Source organism: Symphodus melops, assembly GCF_947650265.1.
Source record: "Symphodus melops genome assembly, chromosome: 9".
NCBI lineage: Eukaryota > Metazoa > Chordata > Actinopteri > Labriformes > Labridae > Symphodus > Symphodus melops.
The window spans coordinates 7,911,008-7,924,247 of NC_136699.1; the positions used below are offsets into that span (position 1 = coordinate 7,911,008).

At 40.3% G+C, this 13,240-nt stretch overlaps 1 protein-coding gene across 2 annotated transcripts in view; it reads left to right on the top strand.

Moving 5' to 3' along the window:
- The first annotated feature begins 582 nt into the window (after positions 1-582).
- Positions 583-13,240, top strand: part of LOC306829701 (ecto-NOX disulfide-thiol exchanger 2-like) — an 85,690-nt gene continuing 73,032 nt past the window's right edge. The window contains exon 1 of one of the 2 annotated variants that reach the window (XM_079352833.1): positions 583-599. Coding sequence is in view for 1 of the 2 variants with exons in the window: in XM_079352834.1 (XP_079208960.1) it covers positions 7,937-7,958 (22 nt within the window). In the remaining variant the exon portion in view is untranslated. Of the gene's footprint in view, positions 600-7,815; positions 7,959-13,240 lie in introns of those variants that run through there. The other variant, XM_079352834.1, reaches the window with a different exon arrangement.

Here is a 13,240-nt window from a genome sequence, read left to right on the forward strand (position 1 = left end):
AGTGAGGTTTGTGGAGCGCTGTGACCTTCTGAGTGGCCTGAGAGACTGTTGGCATGGCATGACTGATGCAGATTATCATAGCTGGAGAAAGCCAATTACTCTGGTCATCATGGCGCCCTCAGGGCTCCTCTTGGTGGAATGAAATGTATCACAGAATTGTCTGTACATCCTCCTGGCAGCTTTTGTGTTTCCTCTAAGCTGATCCAGCCAGTTTAAGTGTTAATAGGGCAGTCAATGGGACGCTCCCTCGCCTCCGAGCCGTCTCCAGCTCTGATGAGCTTCTGCTTCACGAAGCAGGGAGGTCGTGCCTGTGCAAAAAGCGGATGAATTACGTTCTCTGCTGTTTTTCTCCTCTATCTCTTTTCAAGACAAAGCCCCTTTATTTTAGCCCTTCTTAAACAGGTTCAGTGTCCTTGGACGACTACAATATAAAAAGTCTACATGCAGAGCTGTGGTGTAATACACTCTTCTGTAGCATTTAAATGTGCTGAACGAACAAAGAGTGTGCTGACTTTTTTCTTGTGAAATTTCTTGAGATTACACACAACAACAACGCAAGAGTAGGATGTACAATGACTACAGATCAAGCCAAGTCAACGGTAAGATGCCAGAGTGTGTGTGTGTGTGTGTGTGTGTGTGTGTGTGTGTGTGTGTGTGTGTGTGTGTGTGTGTGTGTGTGTGTGTGTTTTTAAATTCCAGCCTTTCAGGGTTTATTCTAGGGCAGCAAAAATAGCCGGTCATGTAAATGCTGGGTTTTCATTTCGCAAAGAAGTTTTATACACACACAAACAGCACACAGTCAGTGCTCCTTCTAAAGCTTTTATTTTGAATCTATCTCATCAGATCTTTATCCTCTTACTATCCTTGACCTTTAAACCTGCTTCACTCTTTCCTGGATTTCAATTATTTTTACATAATCATGTCGAGCTTTGCCCGGTATGCCTTAGCCTCACAGGAATCACAATCTGCTGCATCCTTGGTTTTTGGATTCAACACCTTTGAGTCAAATCCAGGTGCCTGAAGATAAACAACTGGCTGCTGTTATTGTAGTTAGGAAGAGACATAGGCTCAATAAGAAGGCGCTATGAAGGTGTTTTTCCCCACGTATTCACATGTTTAGAAAGAGATAAATCAATAGCATGCATTGATTTCTATTTATGTTCAATAATTATTTATGAAGAGAACACCATGATTCGACATGAGGTAAACCATTGAAACACGCAAGATGACCACCCGCAAACTGCATAAGAACTAAATGTGTGGAGTAAACACACATTTAGTACTCTTTACCGGTGGAAAGGAGCCACAGGTCCAACTTGAACACGGTCAACACAACTCAAGGACTACAGCGTCTGTACAAGGGGCATATGAAACCATTAGACCACAGGCACTCAGCAGCCTTTTTGTTTTAGCCTGAAATATTTTAACAGCTTGTTCATGGATAGGCAATGAAGTTGAACTGACACACTAACAGTGCCAATGCATTTTAGGTTGCCAACTTACAACTGGCTGGGGACCACAGCTGGAAATGAGCCACAAAGGCTCAAGCTGATCCTTTTATTGTTCAATTAATAACCTAAAAAAACTAAGCTAAGTAATACATATCTACCAATCATCCTGACTTTCTTTGGCACCACCATGACATTTATACTGAATATAGGCTTTGTATACTTATAAGTATTTCATAATGCGTTCAATTACTGAGCTGTTATTGTATTTAGTACAGAAGCTTCTACAGCACACGGTCTGAGGATAAACATTGAACAGAGGAAGAAGGTGACAGATAAGTGAAGAGGGTGGAGAGAGAGAGGAGGATAAAAAGCGCCGTTCTTGCTGGGCTCTCAGCCGATGAGTGTGTCCTTTCCCATTACTCTCACACAGAGCAATATGCAGGTCAGTCAGGTGATAATGAATGCTCTGTCTGATACTTGGCCTTTTCTCCTCCTCCTGCTTGTCTGCTCTGCTCTCTCTGTTGTTTCTCGCTCTTTCTTCGTTCTCACATACTGCAGAGATCTCTACACCATCGAGTACATTTCCTCTGGTGGGTTTGACTCTCTCACAATCTCCCCCCTCTCCTCCTTCAGGATTGTTGCGCAGTATAAAAGTACAAGATGATAAAGTTGTTGACTTTTTCTGATTCTTTCTTCATTAATTAAACTCTGACTTAAGGCCAAAGTCTCTTCACTGTGGAACCTATTTTTACAGGTTTGTATGAAGAAAAACAAAAGTCCCTTTGTTGCTGGATCGTTTGCTTTAGTCTCCAGCAAGCACATCATCAAAAGAACAAATTAAATTGCATGACCATAGGTAAAAGGAAGAGATGTAATTATGTATTAATTCAACATTTCACTGGTTCTAGGTTCATGATTGTATTAGATGGCATATCTAGTAAGTGATGAATGAAATCAGTTATAACAGAACATAATTGTTCATTTGTGTTTTTGTTTGTATATATTCCTGTGAAAAATGAAGCACATTGACTGAACTATCATACCAAAGTTGAAGACTATTAAGAGAGAATATTCTTTTTTTTTTTTTTGGTGCATATTTCTCCAACATAGACCTCAAACACATAACTGAGATGTGTAGCAAGGATTCTTCTAATGTTGAGAATGAATATGAAATGCTATATTTGTACAGAATGTATCATAAAATAACTGATGTCAGACCATCAAACATAGACATGAGCTAAAGCTAAATTAATTGGGATTTTTAATTAAATGATTGAAAGTAGAGTGTCTAACCTCTTTGTTGTGACTTAATGAAATCATTTCGTAAGATAGAAGGCAGGACTATAAAACTAGTCATTGGTCCAAATTTCAGTAAATGCCCGAGTGCAGGATGAGTCATGAGACACTTGACACGTTTTCAGGAAGAGAAAACACAAAATTGTTTACATGTTGAAATACTTGATACAGATAATGCAATATTGACAGATATTTGGCAGATAAATGAACACTTAACACAGGAAATTTGGATTAAAACTTTGGGACTGTATTTTTTATTTCATGGGGTCTTTAAATTCCAATTGACTGGAGAGAATGAAAACTTCTATCAATAAAAACATGAATGGGAATATCAGGGTCAGACAAAATAGGACAGAATGTGTTGGTCCCACAAAGACACAGTTTTCCCTCTTTTGTAACAAATGGAGCCAGAGTCTGAATGAAGCTTCTCTACATCACAGTCAAATAAAGAGACAGTTTCAAAGCCACTTATCAACCCTTTATTTTTTGACCCACATTTACAGTCACTGTTGAGTTAGTATCAAAAGATGACAACACATTTCCCTGTAACAGACATCAGAGGAGAAGTGACTCATGCTGTGACTAAAACTTTGCAAGAAAATAAAACTATAATAGGTGTTTTTGATATATATATATATTGTTTGACTCTGTGTAGTTTTAAGGAAGGCTCTCCTACTTTTAATATTTAAAGCTGTTTTCATATCTGACCATAAAGATAAGGATGTAACTCAGCAGATTCTCCCTTTTTTAGTGTCTTGACCTATCTGTGGGAAGTAGAAGTCGTGCTGTAAGAGAAACCTCTCTTTGTGTGTATCTTGACTTACAGTGAAGTTTGATGATGACACATTTGCTGGCAGGAGGAAACCCAACCAGCGAGCTACACACCTCAGCTGCCATAATGCACCACAGTGCCCACTCTCTGTCATAAACATGCTGCTATTTGCATCGGAGGTCTTTCAGCGATTAAACACAGTGAACTAATGTTGTAAAACAAACAAACGTCATCACATCTCCTTGTGGCCGTACGAGCTGAAATGCATGAGCGGGGTTTGAGTGGAGTAAATCTCTGTCTGTGAATGATGGCGGGGCAGCGAGGGCTGTTAACAACATGGGAGCAGTGCAGGAGGGTTAACAGTTGTTTTGCACTTTGTTTGAGACCCATTTCCATCAATATTCATGCTGACGGGGAATTCTCTAGTCACAGGCCTGTCCTCCTTTTGAGCTTAGTTCTGGTTTCCAGGACAGATGCTGCCGTCTTCAGTAGCTCTCTCCTGTCAGATCGTCCTGAAAACGGTGGCAAACATGGTTCTGAATCTCAAAACACTTTGGATCCAAATCCAGCTTTTTTATGGTGTCTTATCACTCCCCCTCAACTCATTAAATTCCTTCAAGTAGGAACACACCAGTACGTGAACTGGGACAGTGTGCGGCTCTCTTAATGAGGTGTCATAATGAGCTGGGGAGTCACTGCAACCTTTCCTGTCCAGATGATCATCTGCTAACCATCAGTCAGGGGCAGGGCTGAGGGTAAGGAGAGAGGAGGGACAAATGGGAGAGGTAATTAGAAAGGAAAGGATTAAGAAAGATAGAGCCAGAAAAAAATGTAAAGACAAGGATGTCCTGCCAACCTCTGGATGTTGTGTCTGGTCAGCGTCTGTTTTACAGTCCGTCTTTTCTCTGTTATAAAACTCTTATGATGTTGTGAAGTTTCATTGAATGCTTTTTTATGTTGAGCCTTTTTTTTATTTTAATGGATAGGACAGATGAAGGAGATGTGAAATGTTGGGAGGAGAGAGTTGCGATGAGGACTTTTGCCTCTACACATGAGGCGTGCCAGGCTATCAGCACTCCAAATTTCATTTAAGCCTGTTTCCCTGCAGCATCCAATCAATGAGTGATGTCTAAATAGGGGGCGCTGGAACTATACTTTCAGTTTTACCAAGGACCAAGGAGAGAGGACACAGCCTTTAAGGGATATGGTATGCAGCTCATTCTGCATGAACAGAACACTCCTTGATCTCAAAATGAAAGACATCCAATGCTGCTGCAGTCAATTCACACCGATAGACATTCTGCTGAGCTTAACCTTTTAAAATATCATCACTTTTCTTCTCTGAGAACCTACCTGAACCCTGTTGTTCGTCTGAATAGGGCATTTTGATACACTCTTACAGTGTGAAAACAGGAGTGGGTGGTGCCGCATCGAGGCTGATAAACAGTGCCAACATCTCACAGGACAAATAGTCATAAACGTTATACGCAGAAAGAGAACTTGACTCAAATGAATGCTGGTAAAGAGGACCGGTCCGGTCCTGCTCGGTTCGTCTCACTACGGCACTCATTTTGCGGCATTTCCATAGACTAATCCCGGGAAAGATTGCCAAATAACCAACCCTTACTGTCCTACTTTTTGGGGCCCTTCTGGTGGGGTGCCAAGAATAACCGACCCTAATAGGTGGAGCTAAACACTGCAGTCCGTTGATTGGTCAAAAAAATCGTACCTTTCCGTATGACAACACGAAACAAAACCCTGCTATGATACACAGCCGATTGTTTACGTATATTTTCTCCTTTGTTGAATTTATTAGTTAGCGGTTAGCTGCTATGTGACGCTATTACGTAGCTGATGCGGCTATCGGCATCCGGCTTACACGCCGCCTACCAAATATGGCACAGGTGGCTGTGGAAACACAGACGGGATCAGGCTTTATTGAATCAAACCGTACCAAACTGTACTGATCCATACCAGACTGCTGTGTGGAAACAGGGCTTTATTGTTTCTAAACGGTCTTTGTAAATTTTCCAAAGATAGATGACAATGAGACCCAGCTTGCATTTAAAAAGCACTAATTGAATATGAATGATTCATTGTGAGAAAGATTTTCGCTGAACAGATATAGAGCAGATTAGATCTTACAGTTTTATAAATGTATACTTTTATATGTGAAGCTGATATGAGCTCATAACTGGGCCCATGATTTACAGAACATTGAAATTTCTTTTAGGAAATAGTGAAACTTAGCAGCTATCAGTTATGTTTTCCACTAACATTTGAGGCAGTTAGATTTCTCTAAAGATGGCCATAATGTCACCAAACACACACTTTCTCAAACAAAACCCTAAAAGCAAACAAAGGCTGTTTTCATCTGCTGAGGCATAGAGTCAAACTCGGGTTCGATTGGAATGATTTGTTACACTAACCAGGCTGCTGAAAGAACACCATTGTTATAAAAGGAAAAAATCAAGACATCAGACCAACATTATTCCCGATGGACTCTGAAATTGAATGAGAGCATGTACTGGCTATAAGTCATTACTACTGGCTGACAGGGGTAATTTAATTTTGCTGAGAAAAATAACTCTGTTTATTTATCATTAAGCGTCTTCTAGACAAACATGGACAGCAAAATAACTAGTAAGCTGGTTGCAACCTTGAAAATACTGTCTCTTTTGATATGCAGATGTCTCTTGAATTTGACCAGTATCTAGACTGTATGCATTTTCAAACCAAGTAATTTTACATGAATATGATCTTGTAAATTCTTTAAGACTTTTCTACCGTTCAACTGCAGAATGGGCGCTATTTTATTGCCTTCATATTTATCGCTTTCTTGACGAAGGAATTACCCTTTTTTTTTAAGTAGATCTGTAACTCATTCACAAAGATGCAATACATGTTTTTACATTATTTTTTACAAGTTTAGTTTAGACATGTTTGATATGTCAGTGTCTCCTGTACAATAATGTGGTGTCAAATCAACCAAACCAAATTCAGGTCAGAAAATAATTGGTATGATTTTGAAACGTGTTGAGATACATAGTTGATAGTTTTCAGTTTCTTAAATGTGGACTATAGACTTGGTGGTGGTTTCTAATCTTCGGGTGCCTTTCTAGTTGTGTCGTGTTTCTCACACCTTTCCAAGAATCCCCATCGTAACATAGACGGCGTTCTAACAGCTCTGGCCTCAATCAAGGACAACAATCCAGACTCCTTTTCACTTGGAGGACCTGCATATTTGACATAACTGCTGCATTTCTATCTACAGTCATGTTTGAAGTGGCTGTCATGTGTAACTGAGTCATCATGAGACACGTTTGCTATTAACTGGTTTGTTTTAAGTCTTTCTGAACCTCCTCCAAAATTAAATAGATTCTCTTTGGTCCCATGCAACTTTTTATAATCCTTCTGACATATAAACATGATTTCTTTACAGAGGTTATAACATGTGTTGGTGCCTAAAAGAGAACCATCCTTTATTAGTCTTCAAGTCAGTGTGCTATAGGTGTAAGCTTGTAAATGATAAAATCTACTGAAATTTACTTTATTTTTTAGTAATTGTATCACTATATTTCACTGACTATAGGTATTGCAGGACAGAGGATGAAAGTTCATGTCATGGCCTGACTTTGAATCATTCACACACAATTTGTAAAAAAGTCATTTTGGAAAAAGGGAACATTACTTCGACCTTTGGTAAATCCATTTATTTACCTTTTGAAATTATTTTGGGATGGCATTGGAAGCAGACTCTTTGGAAAAAAATGAAAATAATCTGACCTGGCAGATATTTTCTCGACATGGTCCAGGGCCTCTTACCCAGAACAAGGTGACCTCAGTTTTAGCTCCTGTTTGTGTGTGTTTGAAATGGCTTTCTGAACTTTTTTTTTTCCATATTTATAATGCATCTGAGGCCAAGATTGCACAGTAATTTAGCTTGAATGCTCCGTTTGAGTATATGAATCCTCAAATATAAACTCTTGGAGCTATTGATAAATGAAGGTACTGATTTCAAGTCGGCAAAACTAATACTAGTCTTCATAACAGCCTTTAAATGAAACTCCAACTGCAGCTATGTGAGAATAAACCCTTTAATTTGCTATCAAAGAAAAGAAGCAGGATGTTGTACTGCCCTTTAACACAGCCGAAACAGTTCGCCTGGGCGCAGCGAACACGCGAGGCGAACTCCGTTCTGTCTTGAAGCGCGGGCACGTCATCGCGAGGGCGGGCTCTCCTGCTGAAGCTCCAAGGTCCCGCTACTCCTGGCTGCTCTCATTGCAGTCCTGTCTGCAGAGCGGAGCGGAGTCAGCAGACATACAGAGGGACGAGCCCCAGTGCTCCATTCAAGGATATATCTACTTCGTACACTTCATCCTACAGTAGAGGACCCGTTGCTCACCTTCTGTGGACAATGTTTCTTTTGCAGTACACAGGTAGGCGATGTTTCAAGTTTTATCTCGCACGCGCTGTGCCTTAAAACAGCCTCCTTCTTATGGCATAAATGTTAGTTTTTGTTGCACAAAATCCACCGTCTTTAGCCTGTGTTTTATGTTGCCACGGGCTAAATTGTACTAGGCTATATCGCTGGAACAATGGGTTTTTTAGCCCTCATTTTTTTATTGCCTTTCTCTTCGTTGTTTGTTACAAGTTAAACAGGAATGACATTTTCGAGTGTGTTTGGTTTGTTAATTAACGGGTGTGTGCCTGCTGTTGAGGCTGCATTTAAAGAGCTGTGCTGCCTCTCCAACACTGGGATAGGATTGTTTTTTTGTTTTTTTGTATGTTCTTCAGTAGGCTATAGCTGTGTAACAGTCCGTTTTGTGGTGATAATACAAATGTGAAATGTTCGCATTTTAAGCAAGTCGGCTGCTATGGGCACGAGCGGGTTGCTTTTATGTTGACCGACAGCCTCCTTGACTGCAGCTCTGTATGGATGGAAGTTTTCAGACGATCCACAGTGTAATGACACTGGGTCTTTGATTTTAAATGCAAACGATTTCACACACTGCTCACTGTTTTCTGTCACACTAAGGCAGAATAATTGACATAACTCAGTCAGAATACAGTAATAAGTCTATCATGCAAGTGTGCATGTTGTTTATACTGACGTTGTGTCTTCCCTGAAACTATTATGAATTTCTTATTTATTCCCTTGTCGCCTATTGCACGAATGGCAGCATTTTAATGAAATTTTCAAAGCCCCACTTGCAATTAAAGCTGGCATGATTTCTGAACTCTTACATAGACCTGCTCACCAGCTTCCTCTGTTTATATGAGACATTTACCTCAGGTCTCACTGCTTTTTTCTTCACTGTGTTCACAGTCCAAGCACCCAAGTTTCTTAAATTCATGAAAGTAATGACTTGTTGAAGATTAGTCTCATGGTATTGATTTGCAGTTTGTCCTTGCAATTATGAACTGACTAAAAGTTCTTCTCTTATCCCCCACTTGGCCTGTGTCAAGCATACAAAACGCTTATCTCAGAGTGCAAACATTTTTTTATACAGCTAACTTTTGTTCAGTTGTGTTTGAAAAAAAAAAATTTGTGCATTTAATCCAGCGTTCCAGATATGTCATGGAGACTGATGAGACGTGGTGGAAGATAGTAAAGCTACTGCTCTGGGGACAAAAATGCTCAAGTGCTTGTCCACTGTGCTTCATGCCTTATCTCATTTAGGGTTCTACTGTTGTGTTGTTCTTTTATCTTACGCTGTCAGAATGGATCTGTTCCTTTCCCTTCTGATGTAGAGACAAACATGCTTTGAATCAAAATGAGTAATTTGGGGTCCAGTGCCTCCCCATGACCACTGGGAGAGAGAGAGAGAGAGAGAGAAACTCCATCTCACCTTGTGACAGCCATTTACTCCCACACAGCACTCGGCCTCTCTGATCAATCTGCAGAGCATCCTTAGATTGCCTTTAATGGTGTGACGGAGTACGCTCTTCACCCTGATGTGTCAGAGAGGAAAGTTTTTGAGGTTGTGCATTGAGTGCTTGAGAAGGAGCTTGAATATTTCAGCGTTCTTCACGATTGAATGGGAGAGCTGCAGAACACATGTTGACTGAATAGAGCAGATTGCCTACAGTGCATGACAATAAGAGTTACTTAGTATGGATTCTTGAGATAGTAGAGGGGCAAAGATAAATGGGGGAAAAGCAGAAAACAAAGGTACATTTTTAGCCATTGTCTCCTTTCGTGGAACCAGCTTCCTACCTCACTGAGAGTGTAAGTAAGTGGACATTTATTTGTTGTGATAGACCCTTAGAGTTGTAGTAGATACTGTCTAAACGGATGTGCTATGTTAGTCAGTCCAAAGCGATCCTTCTGAATGACACTGTAAAGAACACTCTTGCTCTTGACTCTCCATCATGACACAGCAGCCGTTCATTATGAAGTTTATGGTCAAAAAGTAGTGCATATGTTTCCTCAGATCACTCTTTAAAAGTTCTTGGCTTTTGTCAAGTTATTCTACTGCCGGCACACCATCTGTCAGGCTGGTTTTTAAGACTGTTGGTGCAATAATTTGATTGTTTCAGTGCCTAACCACTCATCCTAGTTTGTGTGACAGCTTAATACAGGAAAGTGATTGTTGTTTATTCCTGTGTTTAATGCCCTGTAGAAACCCAGCTAAACTGGGTCTGATTGTTGAGTTAGAAGTCGAAGAAAAATATATTGGCTTGTGTGAAGGATCCCTGTTAGGATCAGCAGTGTTGGCAGATGCAGCAGTTCAACCAGTCATCTTGAATCAAGGAGCTAAGAGAGCCTGGCAGCCTGAAGAGAACTAACCAAAGCCCCAACCATATCACTGTCAGAGCTCTTCATTTCTAATCACTTTTGTGACACACAGCCACGCAGGGAACTTTGAATCTGGAGCTTAGGACTCAGCAACAGCACATTCAGGAGCTCTACGAAGGGTGAAGTGAGCCATCAACTTTATTCTGCCCTTGCTGTGTGTGAGCAGTGTGTGTGATGGGACTGATGTACTGCAGCGTTAAACGGTTTATCAGTGACTTGCTGCTCAAGTTTTCTATATTTTACATTAGCCTCTTAAAAACATCTCCATTTTTTTTTTTACTTTTTAAAATGTCTACGTTGTGTAAAATCTATAATACAATATGTAACAGCACAATAAAAAAATCTGTCTTATTTAAATGAGAATTTGTGTGAATGGGTAAATGTGGAAGACAAAAAAAAAATACAAGCTCAAGTCCATTTACCATTTACTCTGTGTCTCCTACATAGCCGGTGTTGACTTCCTCCAAAGGGTTTGAAAGGAATATCCCTTTTCCTCTTGGAGGTGTCTTTCCCTTTTTCTTTGTCTTTGGCTTTACTTTCATTTAACAATGTTTCTTCAGCACCCGCTTGTCAGGGTCAGTTTTGATTCAGTACTTGAAAATATAGTTTTATCTCTTAGCTCCTAGCCAAACCAAGCGCTCTGGACTCGCTGAGGAAATGGCACAAACAGTGGAGGAATTGTGGGAACTGGTACTGGCTGTATTGACTCTTGGTGGGGAATCGAATGACTACAACTACCATGTACATCGGCCATGTGCCAAGTGGCATTTATGTTTTTTGAGTGATTCTGGACCTATATGTAGCTTCTTGCTGGGTTACTGTCAGTCATTACAGAATCCTATTGTCAGTCGCGATAGGCATATACTGTCAGAGCTTTGCATCTGAAATATCAAAGAGCAACGTGCAGACAAACCTTCTGGACTTGTGCTTGTGTTTGTGTTTTTTGTAATGAGGGACACCACAGCTGTCACTTTACTGTGCAGACAAAAGCATGGTGGTATCTCCTTGTCTGTTCTACTTAGTTGTGTGCTGAGGAGAGGACAACTCTCTGAAACTTTAATAGGAACATTGCACCTGCCAAGCAATATGAATTCCCTGGGTGAAAGAATTAGTATTTTTTTTTTATGGTGGCATTTCTTCCCCCCACTACTCATGCCAAGAGAAGCAATTGGAAGTAGCGCAGCATGCAATGTGATGGATCACCAGTGGGATGTTGGACACTACTGCTGTACATCTCTGGAGTTACCTGAGACCACTGCTGCTTCTGGGATTGTATTACAATAAATATTCTGCCTTAGCATTGGATGATAAATGGAGCCACTAAATCTAACTTTTATTTAGGAGTTGCACTGTGTCTACATTTTTATGTTTTATAAGAATCAGCTTTTGTATTTTAGTGGATTTGTTAGGGAGGAACATGAGTTTAATACAGGAAACTTCCAGACATGTCTAACACCTTTGCTGCTGTCGTATGAATATATATGACTGTGCTGGAGTTGGCCTTCTTGGCTGAAAGCTGTTCTCCCAAACATGTTGAACACTTCCCCGTGGAGGAAATGGAGAAAGCTGAGACGGTGGTTCAGTGGGTCTGACCAGAGAGTGGGGGTGTCCACAGAGATTGCCTGTCTGGCAGGCAGCCATCGCTCCACTGTAATGGAGACTGTGAGCTGAGATTTATGTGGCTCTTACTTTAGGGAGAAGTGTGTGTGGGGGTGCGGGGGGTACCATTGAAAACAAAATGGTACCAGAATGGATGAAGGGAATGTAACCATGAATGCATTATTAATAGAGCTGCAGAGGTTCTCTGTAAGCTTTCTATCTGATGGAGGCATTCGGCCTCTTCATGAAAGTATGAAATAAAGTCAGGCAGTGTGCAGAGCATGTCTCCAAAGATGTTTGTTCATCGTCTGAAGCATCTCAAAATAGAACGACATGAAAAATTCTTTGGTTACTTTCTTTTCACTGAAGCATTTTTGTGGTCAATTATGTTTGGGATGTTTTTACTGCTTCAAGAAGCTCACCCTAAAAGATCCCCACTGTGCAGATTGTTTCATACACAAGCAGAAAAAACATCTCTTGAATGTCATTGGGACTGCTCTTAAAGACATGTCTGAAACTCGCTTACTTGTTCTGCTGCTTGTTTTGTCCAACACACTCGAGAAAGGCATTTTTAATCTTCATGAGTTTCTCTTCCTGGTTAAATAAAAAATGTTTACTGCATGAAGCCTAGCTAAAGTCAGACCCCTGCGGCGGGAGAAGTACAAGCCATGTACAATATTTGTTTGTATCTTTTTCAAGGTATGGGAGGTGAGCATTGACAGCAGGATGACAAGATGCTGGAGTAACACTTAGACCGGGGAATGGGGCGTAGTCTTCAGTTGTGTTCTTTGAATCATAGCTCTGTCTATTTTAGACGGTTGGTATGAAGGCTGAGGTCAGGCTTTGGGTGAAGTGTCGACCTCGCTAAGTGAAATGACATGGTCGTGGCAGGTTGAATCGAGGACATCAACTTTGAGCGTTTAAGCTCAAAATCATACATGTGTTTTTTTTTTTAATGCAGATGTTTTAAAGAAATAAAACACAAAAAATATGGTCTGTTTGTTTATTATTTTAGGCAGGTTATAGCTGAAATATCTCACTTTCACTCTGATTTCTCCCTAACAGTCAACAGTGACATGTTTTTTTAGTAGATGGCCATTGATTAAATTGATTATTAATTTCTGTTGGTACGTCTGTTAGTAAAAATACTAGTGAGCAAAATGGTTGTAAAATGTCTACCTATATCACTACTTGATATTCCAAAAGCAGCTAACCATTAGATCCAGATAGGAATCTAAAAAGGAGAAAAAAAACTTTGTTTTAATGTGAAGAAATTATTTTTGAAGTGTGGATGCCTACATCAGCTCCAATCATATTATC